Source organism: Wolffia australiana, chromosome 15, assembly GCF_029677425.1.
Source record: "Wolffia australiana isolate 7733 chromosome 15, ASM2967742v1".
Lineage (NCBI taxonomy): Eukaryota > Viridiplantae > Streptophyta > Magnoliopsida > Alismatales > Araceae > Wolffia > Wolffia australiana.
In genome coordinates, this window is record NC_135849.1 from 13,159,613 (window position 1) to 13,178,768 (window position 19,156).

General features: G+C 39.8%; 1 protein-coding gene across 1 annotated transcript; it reads left to right on the top strand.

Annotated features, from left to right (window-relative positions):
* The first annotated feature begins 17,064 nt into the window (after positions 1-17,064).
* Positions 17,065-19,156, top strand: LOC144713255 (plant intracellular Ras-group-related LRR protein 1-like). The gene is made up of 3 exons (XM_078587815.1): positions 17,065-17,423; positions 17,815-17,984; positions 18,067-19,156. The coding sequence occupies exons 1-3, from the start codon at positions 17,223-17,225 to the stop codon at positions 18,767-18,769; spliced, it is 1,074 nt and encodes a 357-aa protein (XP_078443941.1). The 5' UTR covers positions 17,065-17,222; the 3' UTR covers positions 18,770-19,156.

Below are 19,156 nucleotides of genomic sequence, written 5' to 3' on the forward strand. Positions count from 1 at the left end.
ACAAATAGTTTAAGAACAGTATAACATAATATCTTAAAACTTATATTGATATCTAAATTTAAATAAATATGAGAAAATACTATTTTTTATCAAGTTCACATCAGAATATTGTCCACCAAATGACATTTGAGCCCAAGAATTACACAATAACAATACCAAATTGCTGAGAATGTTGACCTGGGCTGCTATAGAAAGATGAATTAAATGACTACTCTACAAGAATAATAGCAACAAAGATATACTACTCGGAATAGCTCTATGATGTAAATTTCATATTAAATTTATAAAAAAAATCAGTATACCCACTATTCGATGCAGTACATATCAATTTAAAGATGTAAAGACCTATTTTTATTTTATAAACTCAATTATTTTAATCACGTTATAAAAATACTGATCGATTATTTGGATCAGTATCCAGTATTTTTTTATTTTCACATAAAATCAATTTGTACATATTAAAGGCATTTTTATCTAACGTGGCATGTTTTCTATGTCAATCCATTTTAAATTTTAAATGTTTTCATGTCCCATGTGAGAAAATTTTACAAACATAGGATGGTATGTGATGCCAGACGTCATCTAGGACGTCGTCTAGTAGACACCGAATATGATGGTTCGGTGCCGATAAGTGATGAAGTATCGGATAACGGCGGTGTCGTCATCCAACGGTACCCTAATGGGTATGTAACTACGTGAAGATGAATGCCCTACGTGTCGTAAGTGCAGGCTTCGACTCGAGGGAGGTGTCGAGCTCCAAGCTTGGACTGGAGTCGCCAGGTGACGGCGACGAGGGCCTCTTGAACCTTGTCGCAGCGATGAGGACGTCTACGGCCAAACGGACTCAATCCGTTGGGCTTGCATGTAACGGACGTACTCGTTCGTACCGGTAAGACACTCAAAGACATAGTTTCTCTTGTTAAACCTCACTCACCTACCTAGCCCGAGCGCAGTGGAGTCAAAACGAAAATACACTACAAGGAATAAATAAACGAGCGACGGGGAGTATGGCATACCTGGACGGCTTGGCTCGTAGTGCAGTGAGTCGTCGACGGTCGGCGGTCAAAGCGGGTTCGATGAAGGGCACCGGAGAGATCACGGCAGCTCAACGTGCACCAGATGGTAACGGAACTTCTCATAAAGGTCAGCCGTTCTCGTCAGGAGGTCGGTCGAGCAATGGTCGGCCAGGCCGGCGTGGTGACGTTGGGTGAGAAACGGAGGCGTCAGCGTGGGGGAACCAACGGTAGTGTCGGCCTTTCTTTCACGGCATCAGACATGCTTGTGGCAGGTGCGAGGGCGCTGGCCGGTGATGACGGCGGCTAGCGGAGGCGCGCGAGGCACGTGCGTCTGTGTGCGGCGACGGCGTTCCTGGCCACGGGGCGGTGACATCAGGCTGCGCCACAGCGAGTCCTTCTCTTCCTTCCTGTTCCTTCTTGTTCCCCCTTCTTCTTCCTTCTCTTTGTTCACTTCTCAAATGAGGAAGGAGACACAAAAGCTGTTCGATAAAATGCTCCTTTGAAACTTCAGGTCTGAAAAGCTTAGGGCGCCCTCTCTTCCCTTATAACGGGGGAGAAGAGATGGGCCCTTACATGGGCCTTAGGTAAGTCCGTTAGGGGAGCCTTTGTAAATGGGCTCCCCCTATTACAAACAAAGAAAAGGATATCAGAAAATAGAGGGGAAAGAGGGAAATGGGGGAAAGAAAGGGGAGAAATAAAGAAGAAAAAAAAAGGGGGGGAAGAAGCAAGGGGAAGAGGGGATAGAGAGAGAACCATCCCCCTTGACGGTAAAACAACGAATGGACGAACGTTGCGAGCGCGACGAAACATGACGAAACGGGACGAACAAGAACGGGATAGAAGCAAAAACACGAGAGAAAGATAAATAGAAAATGGGAAAGGATAACCGTAGCAAGATCACCCGGTCTTCAACGTCACGGGCGTGTGGCACAGATGGCGTCGATGACAATCCTCGATGGCGTGCGCCATCAGTATGATTATGAATGGACTGGAACATTTGTGGACTGATAGATGATTTATTTGTATATTAGACCAGGTTGGTGCTTTAGAATTTTGGAATTCAAAAAAATTTAAATTGTTGTGGCCACTGTCCTAGATCCCTTTGGTAACTCTTCTAATTTCCCTCTAGAAGATGAGTATGATAATCAAGTTAAATAGGTAAATAAAATAACACCATAAATATTCTCTCTCTCTCTCTCTCTCTCTCTCTCTCTCTCTCTCTCTCTCTCTCTCTCTCTCTCTCTCTCTCTCTCTCTCTTCTCTCTCTCCCTCCCGCATTCTATACACAACTTATTAGTGGCTACAAAGCATTACAAAGCTCTTCAGGATTAGGGTTGTTCAACCTGGGAGATGTGATTGTTTGAACGTGTTCATCCTTTGCTCACACTTTTCTTATAGGGAAAAATTTAGGATCCTGAAAAAAATATTACTATCCAAGTTAGGAAGAGGCATTGAAAGCTCAAGAAATGAACATCATCACTGAAGAAACCTACATCTACATTCTCATCATCATCCCATCCACTTCGTCCTTTTTTCCTTCATTACACCAATGTGTATCTCCATCAGCCCATGTAGCACCACTTTCTCTCTTTAAATCCAATATTTCTTTCTCAGCCTAAAAATATATATTTGTTTGTTACCCTCAGACTTCATTATGTAATGTATTATTTACCATTAGAGGTAAAGTGTTTCAGCAGTTATAGTATTGACTAAGCATCTTTGCGGCTAGAGCCTTGAGGACTGACTCCAAGCTTAATCAGATTGAGCCATAATTTCCTAGGATCCCCCTGAACCAGCCCTTTAAATCATGCACTCGACGCCTAGTTTTTCTACCGACCATTGCTACCAGCTGCCATCAACCGCCAACAAAATATTGTTAAATAATTTAAGGAACTAAATAAAATAAGGGAAACTACTAATAAACAGTACGAATTGCTTCTGATGACTGTTACTTTGAATGTAATTTTACAATTTTCATCAGTACTTTATAAACTTTCAATATCATACAGGTATCCATTTTAATGTTTTAGTTTATTATTTCATGCAATTAAAATATTAACTTTATGATTAATAATGTGTAATTTTTATTTGCATTTCTGATTGAATATAAATCCTGGAAAACTATATTAAATTTTTATTGAATCCATATAAATTTAGAAAATATATATTTATTTCCTAACTCAATTCACACAGTTCTAACATTAATAAATTTTCAAAACTTGAGCTTTGTACTCCATTTGGAATGACTTCTTATCCTATTATATATAGGGAATATTTCAGTGTATCTTTTTAAAAATATGTTGGTCATCTAAACTGAAAGAAAAACATTCACCACCTAAAGTTGAAAATAAAAAGTCAATAGAGATGTAGAACTTTGTGATTTAGAGTTTGAAGCATGAAAATTGGATATGAAGGTCACAAGTTGGACGCATGAGATATCCAAATGATTGTAAATATTTGGTATCGAAAAAGTATTTATATGATTGCACCATGAAAATAAGACAGAAACTACATAGCGTATGCCTTCTGATTTTTCCAAATACAGTGGGATAAGCAGCACTTAAATGGTAATAATATTAATACTTAAACTCTGAGTTAGAGTGTATGAAGCCATAATTCATAAAAATATATGTAGGTGGCAAGCCCTTACATAATACATTCATTATAATTTGAGTGTGATGCTTATAAAGATTTCCATGAATACGTGCAATGACTCAGGAGTTATGATAATACCACTATTCTTTGAACAAGTATTTTAAATATTTATATTTAACGGATACTAGAGAAGGACACCAAAATATCCAGAGCAAGTAATATTATCTAGTATCTCTCATTTTATGAGTATAGAGGATTACATAGCCATTACTATGGACAAATAGTGAGTTATCATATGATGACTAAGGAAAATTAGTGGGTGATCTTTAGGGGGGAAATTTTTTTCTGAATCGATGCTTATGAATTTCCAAATGATACTAAATGGAACAGACAATTAGGTTGATAGACATCATGGTTGTGTATGTGTTGCTTAGACCTGAGACACCAAAGACACCAAGGGAACGGATGTTTGGATAGCATGACTTAAGAGTTCTTCCTCAAGGGATGCTGAGAAGTCTTAGTTTGGGTGCACCAATAATTTTATGAAGATGATCAACTCATCAAGATGGGATCTTCATCCCATGGTATATGAGAAGACAACACAAGTAGAATTATGTCACGAATTCCTTGACCAATGAAGTTGAATATCAAGAAGACTTCTCTATGATTTCGTAACTTGTTAGTACTAACTCGGATAACTGATTAAGTTCTGATAGTCTATCACACCCTAAGTCATGATAGGAGCATCAAGAAGATCAGGAACTATATGAATGTGGTAATCGATGATAAAAGTATTGCTGTCTGACCTTCTTCTCACTTTCCCCATGGCTCCCCACTACTCGTGAAGAAATCACAACAATGTAACAGTATTGGTGGATTGATATCAGGGATTGCTAACACATATTTTTAGTAGGCTAACCTGACCACATTTACATGTTTATTTGCACTTAATCGATTATATATGTGTGTTATCAGGCATAAAAAGATAAAATTTATTTTTAGAATGGCATCTTGAATTTATGAATTTTTAAGTACCTCTAATGGTTTTTCTATAATCAAATCATTAAGGAAATAATTTTTGAGTTAAAGTATATTTTTTTCCTGAATTTTTTGACATTATGTTTGTAAGAATACAATTTTCCTAAGTCAAAATGCATATTTATTAAAATGAATTTTGAAATATTTTTAAGCCTTCTAGTTTCGCAATGTCACGTGTCTCCATTCAGTTCCATGAATAGAACCCAACCAACAATTATACTTTGTTAATGACTAGTGTCAGCCAATGATCAATCCAAACCCTTATGGCATCGTGATTAGCAATGTCATAATGACATTTATTGTTAATGGTTTTCTTTCTTAACTTTTTAAGCGCAGTGGTGACGTGGACCAATAAAAAAAGAGTTCTTTTTGTAATAAATGCAATGCGAAAGATAAGGGTTGACTTTTCCAAAAACTGATTTTAAACCTTTTGACTGGTCAAAAGTTGTGGCATCCAATGATGTGTCACAAACACATGTCACCACGTGTACATGTAGCATTGATGTGTCATTTATTGGTTGTACAGGAAAAGGTTGGATGATAATGTGCATGCTGATACGTCACTACATCTGACGTCCTCTTATATTAAAAAATTATTATTATAAATTACTTTTACTCCTCCTGTTGTCATTTTTCCACAACACGACACATAACGTAACAAGATTCATTCATCACCCAATGACAAGGATGAATCTCAGCCAACGATTGGATTAAGTGCCACTATAAGACAAAACCATAATGGAATGACATGAAGGCACTGATGAGAATGAGGAGAGACAAATCCTTTCATTAAATTATTGGCGAGGAATCATCCAGTTTCTAATCTTGATATCTGACGATTCAGAACTCGAATTGAGCTGAACTTTTAGGGTAGCATTGTCTTAGTGTCATTTATCTATGCACATGTTGAATCTATAAATTAAGCTCCTGATATCTTTAAAAAACATCTTAAAACTCACTTTCTTTTCGATAAGGAGTTGAAAGAAAGTTAAGTTTTAAAGATCAATTGTCACCCTAAATTCTGTGCTTAATTCAAGTAATTAGCACATTTTTATGCATTTCAGGAGTTTAAAATAGGGCTGTTATCGTATATTTACATGTTAATTAATACTCTAACTAAATTCTGACTTTTCCCTAATTTTCTATTAATGTACGAGGTTTACAGGTTTTATTTAAGCTTGGAATAACTCTATTCAAATGAAGATGGCAGGTTTAGAAATTATTTTACTGTTAATTAATGTGGGGATGAATTACTGATTTTTCTTGATTTTTATAGAATTTTATCAAAAAGTTTGGAAATTTATTGGAGAAAGAAATAAAACTTTAAATAGGAAAATGATATATTTATGACAAAAATAGGAGTTTTAAAGTAATTTCCAAATTCAGAGGGATTTCTCTTAAATTTTTGTTGCAATACGCCCTTAAATCAGCTCTCGGTCGCCCATTGCAGGCGTAAATATTCAATTAAAATATTTGCAGGGTTTTTATCAAATTAATTGGTATTTTGCATTTTATAGGAAATATGGAGGACACAGAAATCTGAGGGACATATGCATAAATCTTTTTAGGTGGTGTCCATCTGCGCGTGCCAATTTATCTAGCGACTTTTCTACAAAAATTCAAAAAATCGAGTTAGCAAGGTCATGTGGTGTAATCTCGGCCATCAAAAAGGAATCCAATGGCTTTTGTGCATTCAGTGAGAAACTTTCCTTTGGGCGGTAAGTTCACCGCCCGTGCTGCGTATTCAATGCTCATGCACCGAAGGTGACGTGGCCAAATCTGATTGATCAACGGCATTACAAACATAGATGTAAGTGCATATCGATATGTATCTTGTGTTCTTTTTATTTTTCTCTTATTTCAGCCAGAGGTACATGGTGTGCCTTGGGAGCGGGCACTATCACAACTTTAAAATGTGCCAGCCAATCAGCAGACGACAGGCGATTGTGTGTGTCAAAAATTAAATTAAATAAATAAATATTGACCCAACGACTTGTATTGGTCAATTTTCCTTTATTAATATCTTCTGATCTTGAAGTTAGACTGAGCTCAAAACTTTATGGATTTGCTAGTCTTAATCTCCTCTTTCTATTTGTACAATTAGATCATTCAGATCAAACCTACATTGATGGACAAAAATTAATTACTCATTGGGGGTAAAATGATAATTTTTGCCATTTGGCCTAAGTATAAAAGCAGAAATTTGAAATGAGGAAGTCATTCTGGAAGGGGCTCTTTCACAACTGCAAGATAGCGAGGAGAACCAGCCTGAATCATCTGTATTTGATACTTTTCACTTCATTTTATTTGAATTTTAGTGTAATTTGGATTATATGTTAGTGAAGTTTGTGATTTTTCCTGTTTATCTTGATCTGAGTTTCCAAATTGCTTGGCTTGAGCGGCATGTACAGTACCTTACTAGGATTGAGAGGAGAGATTCTGAAATTGATCTAGCTTTTCCATCTGCACATTAAGAAAAAAATTTAGAAAAATTTTAATTTCTAGGATATATTAGATTTTCTCTATGATATTGAAGTTAGTCGATTCGGGTACCCAATTCCCCCAAAACAAACTAAAACCAAATCTCCTTCTTAACCCCTCTACCTGACTCCTTTGATCCTTTTTATTGGATCAAAGAAGTTAATTTAGAGATCCCGAATTCTTCTAGTCTCCCCATCTCTTCTACTCTCCTTCCTAATTTCTTAATCTAATTAGGGTAATTTGATATTCATTGTAGATTAAATTAACTCTAATTAGGGTTAAATTATTCAACTAGATATCTGATTCAATTCTTTACTGGCGTCCCTTGGACAATACCTATACTTATCATTATATATCCAACAAATAATACAATAAGTTTATAAATTTTATTGTATAAGCTAAAATCAACAACGATCAGGGATAAAAAATTGCATCATTCGCCCCTATTTTTGGCTTATCATCCATCAAGTGTGTTTGTGTTTTTCTGAGTGCTTGGAGAGGATAAAAAAGAACTGAAAGGCTAATTTATTTCAGGAAGATGCCTTTATCCAGGTGGAATATAGGGATCTAAGGTTAGCCTCTTGCCTTATATTGGTCATTCTTCAACACATTTAGGTATATCATCCATCATCCATATCAATCAGCATACATCATCATCCCTCTCTATCGTCATCTATCACCACACATATCACTAACTTCCCACATTTTATCCAGTGATGTAATCCAACTTCCACAATATTTAACCCATCTACTTCTATTTCATCTTACACTCAAATCCTCCTATATTGTATAAAACCCTAAGTTAGTGAACCCTAAAGTATTAAACCCTAAATCTGATACTTCCTATCATTAATTCTCATCTCGTCTCATTGTCCCCGCTTCACGTCTTCCATCATCCTACACTCTAGTTTTCACCCCCTCTATCGCAACCACCACTCATGTATTACTTGTCTAATTCTTCTCAAGTAGGATTTATCCCAAGCTCTAGTCACTATATTCACCCTATCACTATATCTTACTGTATGTATCTCTTATTATACATATCCCTTAGATCCGTTCCCTATGGAAATAAACCTTGCTCATCACTATGAAATCAAATTATTTTATGAGTAAAGGTTTCAAAAAAATTATTTATTAAACTCACTTCCATGACGATGTAATTTTACCCTAAATTTGAGTTTATCAACTGGTGTAGTTGCCAGAGAACGTTGCCTTAGGAATTTTACGCTCTTTGTAGTGTGATAATCTTTTGTTTAACTAACCTCTATTTTTTACATCTAGTCAGTACATTAAAATTTAGTTACACCCCACAAGAAGATACGTTTTAAATTTCTAGTTTCATTATTTATTTTTAAATACTTGGCAATTTTGATAACTGAAAATTGAAATGGCTGATAGAAGCACAAATAAACATCGTGCCTTAGGAAATGAAGTTGAACTGGGGGAACCTCTAGTGATAGAAATACTAACGATGATTTCGAGGATTATGTGCTAAATGAGAATGCATGTCAATACAATACGAGGAATAAATGATTCAGAAATAGGTACCTTAGTCCTCATACCTAACATTTAATAATAGTTCTTTAAATGAGACATTATTTCATGCCTTGTTCACTTTATGTTATTTTACTACTTGAAGGTTACATGCACACCCATACATATTATGAACTGAAATGGATAAGTCACCTAAGTTCAATCGTCCTCTTTTAGATATTTTTATCAGGTTCTATTGAAGAATTAATTGAAAATGGACCCTCCAAATTCTGTACTTTATTGGAAATTTAGTTCATCCAACTCTAGCAAAGGAATTCTTATTGCAATTATGCCAAAATGTAGAAATATATAAATCATTGAGCAGTTTCCTAACTAAATGGGTTTCAATTAAGATCAAAATGCTCAATTTGTGTGAGGAAAAAATTTAACCTGAATTCACAGAAGTTGGAATAAAAATAGCATCAATCTTGTTAAGATGTTATAATAATATAAATATAATTTTCATAGAATGAAATATGATTTTCATCCTTTATCATTTCAGAGGAAAATAATGAGGATTAAATTATAGAGCTATTCAAGTACCAAGTAAGAAATAAGGTGTTATTAAAGAAGATGATAATGAAATCAGATAAAACTTATTTATGTTTGAAAAAACTCTATGTTATTTATGGATCATGTGGCAGTCAAGCCAATCACACATGTATGTCATGTTTAAGTTCATTTAAATATATATGTTCATGATTGTTCTTATGTGATCTTTATTGTGAATTCCCCGGAATTAATTAAATGACTTAACAATTTGGATGATATCATAATATACTGATGACCAGTTTCTAAACTTGTATTCTAAATATTAATATTCAAAGGATGCAAGAGTCAGATATGGAACTATCGAAAAAGAGTAACAATATCTGATCCCATGTAAATGAAAAATATGGCTGATCCTATTGCCATTAGTGTTGGGAGACTAAGGACAGACTGATAAGTCAATTTTTAGGTGTCAAGAACACCTCGTTTTAGGTAGACCAACTTATGCAATAAAATTTATGATACCCTCAATCACAAAATAACCATATATATATTGAGCAAGGGTCGAACAACAGAGAGGATAGGTCTTTAAATCCTAATTAGGGTTTCCTTAAAAATATGAAAACATGAGAAGGATGAATGAATATTTTTTTGTATGTATCTTCTTTCAAAGATTCAAACACAAAGGTCTATGATGATGAATGTAAAACGGTGTGATTTTATCTAAACCAAATTATGAAATTTCATAAATGAAAACTGCTAAATGAAAGATTCTTTCACCTCTGTCCAAGGATGCTCTCTTTAAGTTCATTTCTTTGCGAGCACATACATTTCCTCTGATGCTTTTGCATTTTGCTCCCATGCAAATAAAGAAAGAAGAAGACAAGAAGTTCACTAACCTATTGATCAGAACCCACCTCTCAAAGCCTCCTTGTGCTTTCTTTAACTCGCCTCACTGATTGCTAGAAGCCACAACGAAAATTCAAGCCACAACGCTATGAAAACTGTTTTCTTTCACAAACTAGCAAAAGCTAGTGATGTCGGACGTCGTCAGGGACGACGTCTGTTGGACACTTAATATGATGGTTCAGTGCCGGTAAGGGATGATGATATCGAACATCGACGATGTCGTCTTAACAGGTTATGTAACTAGGACGTGATGAATGGGTGTCCTACGTGTCGTACGTGCAGGTTCCGACTCGAGGGATGGCCGAGCTCCAAGCTTGGACGGGGTCGCCGAGTGACTGCGACGGTGGACGTCTACGGCGGTACGGAATCAATCCGTAAGGCTCACACGTGGCGGACGGACTCGTCCATAACGGTAAGATGCTCAAAGTTGTCGTAGTTCTCTCAATGGTTCCTCTCTCACCTACCTAGCCCGAGCGCGATGGAGTCAAGACGAACGAATACTGCAAATGGTAATCAAGCGAGTGGCGGGAGATGACGGCATTCCTCGTCAGCGCATGGCTCGTCGTGTAGGGCTTCGTCGACGTCGGTGGCGACTCGAAGCAGGTGTGGCAGAGAGTCACCGGAGAGATCGCGGCGGCCCGACAAGCGTCAATGCTGCCAGAGCACTATGTAGAGGTCGGAGAGGAGAGGACGGGCACCAGGGTGCGCCGCAGGGGCAGTATGAACAAAAGGGATCACAGCTCAAAGGGCACAGCCGATGTGGCAAGTTAACGCCGACTGAGGGTGGCGGTGACACTAGCCACAGTTCGCGGGCTCAGTGGGCGGGCAACTGCGGCCGACCCTGGCAGAAGTTCAGCTGGGCAGACGACCAGTTTGCACCGTCCCAAGGTGTGGTGTAGTGGCGGGCCGAGCTGGTGACTGTTGAGCGGCCAACGTGAAGGCTGGTTGACGCTCCCGCGCGTGCCAATAAACTGGGCATTGCGGGTCACGACCAGCCGGGCAGCGCGCCTATGCTGATTCCGCCACACGGATGGCGACGGCGTCCGGTCGACCCACGACCCTGTGGCCCACAGTCAGTGGGCAGCCAAAGGGTCGGTTCCTGTTTACTCGGGAATAACCGCCGCTCGAATCAACACACAGGGTGCATCGATCGAACGGTGGGGGTAGAGCGCCGTCGGCGAATGACTCTGATCAACCGGAAACTCCGCCCGTGAAATCTGCGTCGTGGTTGATCCGAAGAGAAGGGGTGGATGGTTCCTCCGTCTGAGGATGACCTCGCCCACCTGACACGATGATCAAACGCCGTGCACGTCGCCGTTCACGATCTACCTCGAGGTATGTCCAAGAGGTCCCGAGTTCTTTGCCGTCGCGCGACGTGGGAGTCACATGCGCGCGAATGCGATAGGAGAAGTCAAAATTTGCGGCCATTCGATCGACGTGCCGGCGCGCGTGATTGTTACTACGGCAGTTAGCCTGGGGGTGATCGAGGAATGATGGACGGGGAAAGGGAAGGACGTTGTCGATGACCCTTCCTTTCCCTTGCCTTCCTTCTTCTACGTTCATCTGTCTTCGCCTTCTTCCCTCATTCCCTTTTTTTCCTCACGGTGAGACCAAGAGAGAAAACAAATACACAATACTTCTTTCTTCCTGGTCTGAGGAGGCTAGGGCGTCCCCTCTTCCCTTATAAAGTGGAAGAGGTCAATTGGGCCCCCTTAGCTGGGTCAACAAGGGGGAAGAAGGTCCACTAAGGGGGCCCTTATGTAATGAGCCCCCTCATTACAAAATAAAGGGGAGAAAATTAAAACAGAATAGAAATCAAAAGAGAGAGACCAAAGATGAAGGCGCAAGGGAGGGGATCCAAAGATAGCCAAGGACCCCTCCCCTTGACGACGACGAAGGGCGTACGGGACGTATCGCAAACGCGACGAAAACAAAATGACGAGAACGGGAAAACACAAAACACCAGAAAGAACGACGAAAAACAAACATGATAAATCGAGCGATTTCACCTGATCTTCGACGACGGTGGCGGGCGGCGTGGATCGTCGACGATCTCCGATGGCGTGCGCCATCTGCTAGACTACAATATAAAACATGAAAATTACAAGGCTTCAGGACCTATTTATTGTGGGACCACTAGTCAAAAAATTTGGGTCAAAACTCCCTCCAGAACAAAAGTTATGACCACTTGAAATGCTTATTGTTTAGGGTTCTTTTATATTTTTTAGACATTTTTCAGATTTTTCTTGAATTTCTTTGATTTTTTTATCATACATGATGATCAGAAGGGCTTTGGACCATCTGATTGATCTTCATCAAGTGTGAATTTATCGTGGGCCATCGGATGGAAGATGGTCTACAGCTCATGATTTTTCCATGTACCCCTGCATAGAAAACAAAACACATAAGTGAAGATCGTTAGATCTTCATTAGATACTCCACATGAGGCCACAACGTTCCACTTATAACAATCTCCGCATTAGTCCCACTTATAACGTTCCACCTCTCAAAGTAGAGACAACTCCAGTATTTTGAATACGCACTTTGCGCAGACTGTCTCTCCTCTTCACAAGCGCCTCCTGCACCAGAAGTGTGCACCCACGTGTATGTACATGCATGCCAACTGTTTGCCCTTTGTGCCCTCTGTATGCCCATGTGTGCTCGGCTGTGCCATGTAAGCCCCGGTGAAATTGGCCCCTCTTGCACCTTTTACCCTTGAGGCATTCTTAAAATTATAATTAAATTCTGTAAAAAATCCCAATTTTTAAAGATTAATATATTTTAATTTACATACCATTTTAACATGAAATTATTGCCAAAATGTATCTTTAAAAAATGTATTTAACGATAAAAAAAATTTTAAAGCTTAATTGTATTCAAAATAGTTCCAAAATCATTATTTTAATGGAAAGTGTATTCTAAAATTAGTATTTCAGTAAAATGTTATATAATAGCATGATAATACGCAATATAAATCAAGAATTTAACCTTAAAAAGGCATGAATTGTCATGCATAAACATATCTAAATGCATATTATCGCAGACAATGGGTACTCTTTAGAGAAAGGGATTAGTGAGTTGATCTCTGTAATACATAAATGGTGTTAGTTCTTGTAATGAATCTAGTCGATTCATGTCATGGTCGTGTAGATTGTCCTCAAACTTCACACGTCCAAGACATATTATGGATAGACGGGTGTGTCTTGACTATGAGTTACAATACCTCGTGAGATTCAAGTAGCCGTTGATCATATTAGAGGAGATTGAGTCGACATAGAGAATCCATTAGATATGTGTCTAGGGTTGTAGACCTATTGAGAAGATACTCTTCAATGATCCTCGTTGTGAATTAGTACTAACTGGGATCACAATTACGATACAATAGGTCATCAGAATCCCATCCAGATGAAGGATTATATATAGTAACCAATGATGGTAAAGCATTCATGATAGAGCTCATTTGCTATTATATATCTTATAGAACATGAGGTGTAGCTTGGCACTCCACAAGGTGGAATCTGAACTTACTAAATGGGTTAAATCAAAACTGGATAAATTAATATATATATAGGAACTTTTACTTGATTAATATATTAACTAGATTGATACATGGGCCTAAATTACAATGGTATACATAAATTTATGAATGTGAAGGATATGCTTAAATTACAAGGGCTTCTATAAAAGGTTCTAAAATACATATGAATAGAGAGGGCCTCCCATTTAATTTACCCATGCCAGCTAGATATGGGTGCCCTCCCCCATTTCTTCTCAACTTCTCAAGAACTCGCTATACATATTTGATATCAGTTCATCAATTATGTTAATACATCTAGAGGCCGTACACATCAATGGCTTGAGGAGACTCTTCCGGGGAGCAAACTGAGAGTAGAATCAGTTCTTCATGAGTTCATAAGATCATCTAGGACTTATTTAATCATTTTTTTATTGGTTTCTTAATTCCACTACTTAAAATGGTATTCCTTGTAATCAACCAAAGTCCGTTACCTGGTATTTACTTGAGATCAAGATCAACTGGATCAAGCTCTAAGTGTATTTCCAAATGTTGGCATGCAAACGCAAGAAGTCGTTCAGCTAGTTTTAGTATAGCAGTGATGAGAGGCAGAGAGAGAGAGAGAGAGAGAGAGAGAGAGATAGAGAGAGAGAGGCAATACTCTATTATTCTTTCTTAGGTCATAATGTTGCAAAGAATAATGAATCAATATATGAAGCAAATTGGATATCAGTCTATTCTGAAATCAAGAAAAAAGAATGATTGAGGTGAGCACATTAAGACTTTGGAAATCTTCCTCAAGATAAAAAAAGTCATTCTTCTATGTACATATATTTCAGTGCAAGTTATCCTGCCTTTGAGAATAGTTTGCGGAACTTGGGGAGAAAATGCCGTATCCCCGTAACTTGAAGAGACATAGCCACGTCTAGAGGAGACGAACTGGCTTATGCCATGCTGCCATTGTAAAACCCAATTCTAGAATTTGAAGTTATTTTCTCTGTCCTCTAGGGCCTTTTAAATAGACCATTGCTGTAATGGATTACATGGAGATTTTTAATAGATGCTCCTCATCCTCCACCCTCACTTTTTCAGTCACTCCCGCTGTTGACCAATCATTGCAATACTCATCATCTGCATCACGCTTTGCCCCCAGCTGCAGTTTACTAATTACTCCATCACTAGTTGCTCGCATTATTCGCAACTCCTCACGAAAGGGGGAGGTTTCCCCTTTAACCCCTAGCCAATTGACCATGCAGTTCGACCTACATCCAACCCATCAAAGAATACCATCAGCAACCCTACATGAGTCTCAACTTCAATTCCTCCACTTCCCTACCATGCGACGCTGAAGGTCCACCATTCATTATTTTGAGATTTGCATTACTCCATCTAGTGGCCAATGGATTTTGTGAAATAGGTTTGTGGAATATTTAGAGTTTTGTTTCATTGTTCTGATTGTTAAATAGCACTCCCGGCCTCGACTGGGGAAAGGGCTGCACCATCAATATTTTCTCTTGCTTCTGAAGGTTAAAATTTATCGTGTGGAGTTTATTGCTTGATTTGTCCACCCATAGGTTGTCTTTAGTCCTCCTTCCAAAGTCTGTCCTAGCCATCCTGGATTTGAAAAATTGAACTACAAGAGTTTTAGACTGGTTTTGGTCCCCAGCGGTTAAAACCTATCACTAGACATTGTGCACCGCACAATGCAGAAAAGCCACCCGATACAGAACTTCACCTCACGGCGCCTCGCACTATGTTGGGATTGCCATGTAGTGAAAAATCTTTTAAAAACAGAAAAATATTCTAATGGTGTTATAATATCATCATATTATTTATTCTTGTATAATATATGACTCATGTCATAGGAGAGACCATAATATTACCCAGTGTAGATTGCTCAGCAAGTTTAGTATTACACGTTGAGGTTGCGCGTTTGAAACCTATTTTTTGGCATTACATGTCGTGAGTTTTTTTGCCATCATCAGTCGATTCAATGCAGGGCACCTGCATTGAATGGAGTCCTGTCTGATTGTGATTTTGGGTTGTGGACAGTTTGGATTTCCACACTTTAAATTCCCTGCTCGCTGGCCAAGGGGTTTGGGGCAGCCAGAAATTTGCGCATCACAGCGCGTGATCATCCCCACTCGAATTCCCGCTCGATTCTCAACATTCTAAAGCCTAAGTTCTCAATGTGCAGATTCTGGATTTATGTATTTGTATATTTGGCCAATTGCGATATTTAGATTTTTGGAATTCGAGCATTCCAGATAGTCTTTAATATGCCTTCATTTAACTAAAGAAACAAGGAAAAGAACGGGGAAATTCTTCAAACTACATTTGACGGATCAGATGTAGAAGTTTAACCGCACTGAAGCCCGTCTTAATGGACCGAGACGAAACTAATTTTTTATCTCACGTGTAGGCTGGTACTGCCCATCATTTTCTACCTTAGGCTTGTGAAAGCACAGAAGCCAACCGTATCTTCTAATGACATTCCATTAGGCCCGTCTTTTGAAACATCAGAATTTTGTGAGAACATAACACGTGTGGTTATCTCAGAGTTGAGTTTCCAAGGTTATCACCGAACTCGTTCACCGTCATTAGATTGGGTCTATGAAAACTTAGATTGGGCTGCCCTTTTCGTACTACCACAGAGGGAATAAGAACTTCCTTTTCAAAAAGACTTTACCTATTCACACTGCTTTCCTTATTCGTCAACAATAGCCATTGTCCTGAATCTTCGCCCCAATTTGAATGGGACTGAGTCATCTTTTTCTCTTTCTTGCTTTTCATTACAGGTCCATTCCCACCTACGAAAGCGAAGATCACGGTCGAGAGGAGAAGGAATGCATGGTCCTGAGGCATGTGAGTTTTGTCATTGACTGACTCTTTAGGGGATAAAATAGCTGTCCCCATCAAGGAACCGATATTTCTTTCATGCAGGAAGAGAGAAGACGATAACAACAAGATGTCTCGCCAGAGTAGATGATAACGACGGATATGGGCAAATTTCTGGGCGTGTCATCAATTTGAGGCCATGGATGATTCTCCCCCCTGTCACCGTTAGTGGGTGGGTCGCCTGTCTTTGTCCTTGGCAAGCCAGCGCAAAGCAGCTCCTTACAAACTACCGTTTACGTGAAGAATGCAACTACAGGGAAGCGCCCCAGCGGTCACGTCATTAAAGTCAAACCCACGCCCTCAAGAAGCTGTTACCAGCCTCAAAATTAAATTTTTACAAAATCAAGCTCCGCTCTGCCGTACAATATGATGTCTGGTGTCATCGATGACGATATTTTTAGGTTATGGGGGCTGAACGACGTGATCTACGGTGGAGACGGTCACCCAACTGATGAAGAATCGCTGTCAGAACTCAAGTAAGTTGTCAGCAGAAACGCCTCGACGTTATCCCCTGACGGGAGTGGACTTTTGGCATTGGCCTTCTTGTATCCAACATCATCTGAGCAATATACGGCCGTACTTTCATCCGCCCTTAGGGAGGATGTCGATAAATACGAGTGTCTCTCGCAGTGAAAACACAGAAAACTTCTATGTCCTTACTCTCTCAATCTCTCTCTGTCTCATCGTCTTCAACCTGAGAAATCAAGGAAGAAGGCGCCGAGGTCGCCGCCAAGAGACGTGGAGGAAATATGAAGATGGAGGAGAGGACGAGATCGCCTTCGTCTTCCTTCAAAAACAGAGGGGCGCCGAGTACACTAATTTTGGATAAGGAAATCAAAGAAGAGGAGAGGAATTTGAACCTTAGCGGAATGGCTCTGGCATCGCTGCCCAGCCCTTCTTTCAACCCTACTCTTGTCACAAAGCTCGATCTTTCCAACAATAACCTAGAGGTATCATCAACAGTACCCACTTTCTTGTTCTTCTTGTTCGAATTTTAGCGCTTACCTCTGTGGTAGAAAGTATAGTCCGTAGAAAGGGCGGGATTTTGACCTCCAATAAATGGCCCAGACGCATAATTTCATTTAGGATTGGAATCTGCGACCTTGGCGCTGAAACTATGTTGATGAATTTGAGTGTTTTTCAACATGCTAAAAGCTATAGCTGATACCAAAGGCGTTACTTTTCTTCTTAATATTTAGACAGGATGTTGATGAATTAGAGTTTTTACCACTGTGCTAAAATCTATAGCTGATTTCAAGGGCGCAAACTTCTCTTTAATATTTAAGCAGGATGTTGAACAGGGTGTTTTTCTCTAACTTGCTTCTACTTGCATCTGTACAGAGCATACCGGAGTCAACGGTGGCGCGACTTCTAAACGTTGTAGAGCTAGACCTGCACTCAAACGAGTTGAAGACGCTTCCCAACTCCATGGGCTGTCTCAAAAAGCTAAAAATTCTTAACGTAGACAGCAACATGCTAGAGTCCCTCCCTAAGACCATCGAAGATTGCATGTAAACCTCTCTCCACTACAACAAGAATAGATAATCACCACCATGGTGATGATGATAACGATGACGATGATAATGATTTCAGTGCATTGGAGGAGATATCGGCGAATTTCAACCAGCTGACGACGCTACCGGAGACTATGGGGTTCGAGCTGATCAACTTGCGAAAATTGAGCGTCAGCACGAACAAGCTGAGCAGTTTGCCCTACTCCCTCTCCCACCTGAGTGCGCTGCGCGTGCTCGACGTTCATCTCAATTGTCTCTGCTGTCTCCCCGACGGTATGGAGAACCTTACACGCTTGGAGATCCTTAACGTGAGCCAGAACTTCCATCACCTCCGTTCCCTTCCGCCCTCCATCGGCCTCCTGTCCTCGCTGGTCGAGCTGGACATCAGCTACAACACCATAGCCGTTATCCCCGACTCGTTCAGCTGTCTGGTCGCGCTACGGAAATTGCAGGCACAGGGTAACCCGTTCGTCTCTCCGCCGGTTGACGTCGTTCAGCAGAGCGTTGACACTGTCAGACAGTATCTGACTGAGAGGATGAACGGGAGGTTTCCCCCAGGGAAGAAGAGGTCCTGGCTGGGGCGTTTTGTTAAGTGCGGAACCTTCTCTCATACAATGGTCGTAAGCGATGTTAGTATTCAAGACGACGAGGAGCTCTTCTTGCCGCAGTATCGAACCATTGATGGCACCGCATCGCCGAGGTACCTTAACCTTCTATCCCCTCGTAGGCTCTTCTCCCCCAAAAACTGTCCCCGCAACTCGCCGCGGAAGACCATGATCTAGATCTCTCTCTCTCTCTCTCTCTCTCTCTCTCTCTCTCTCTCTCTCTCTCTCTCTCTCTCTCTCTCTCTCTCTCTCTCTCTCTCTCTCTCTCTCTCTCTCTCTCTCTCTCTCTCTCTCTCTCTCTCTCGCTCTCTCTCTCTCTCTCTCTCTCTCTCTCTCTCTCTCTCTCTCTCTCTCTCTCTCACATCTCTGTATCTCTCTCTCTACTTTTCACAAACTAACCTGTGATAAATATGCGCAACTAGACTCATGGGAGGCTTATCCCGCTTCTCGTCAACGGTATGGGTGGGGAGACCCGCTCCATTGTAAAGAGTTGCCGAATATTTTGTAGTTGTGTAGAATTCCCCATTTTTAACCAATATAATTGGGCGTTGTGGAAATTGTTGA

Coding starts and splice junctions, on each gene's coding strand:
- LOC144713255 (XM_078587815.1), top strand. CDS start 17,223: ATGAAGATGGAGGAGAGGACGAGATCGCCTTCGTCTTCCTTCAAAAAC. Junction 17,424..17,814: donor TTTCCAACAATAACCTAGAG/GTATCATCAACA, acceptor GCATCTGTACAG/AGCATACCGGAGTCAACGGT. Junction 17,985..18,066: donor AAGACCATCGAAGATTGCAT/GTAAACCTCTCT, acceptor TAATGATTTCAG/TGCATTGGAGGAGATATCGG.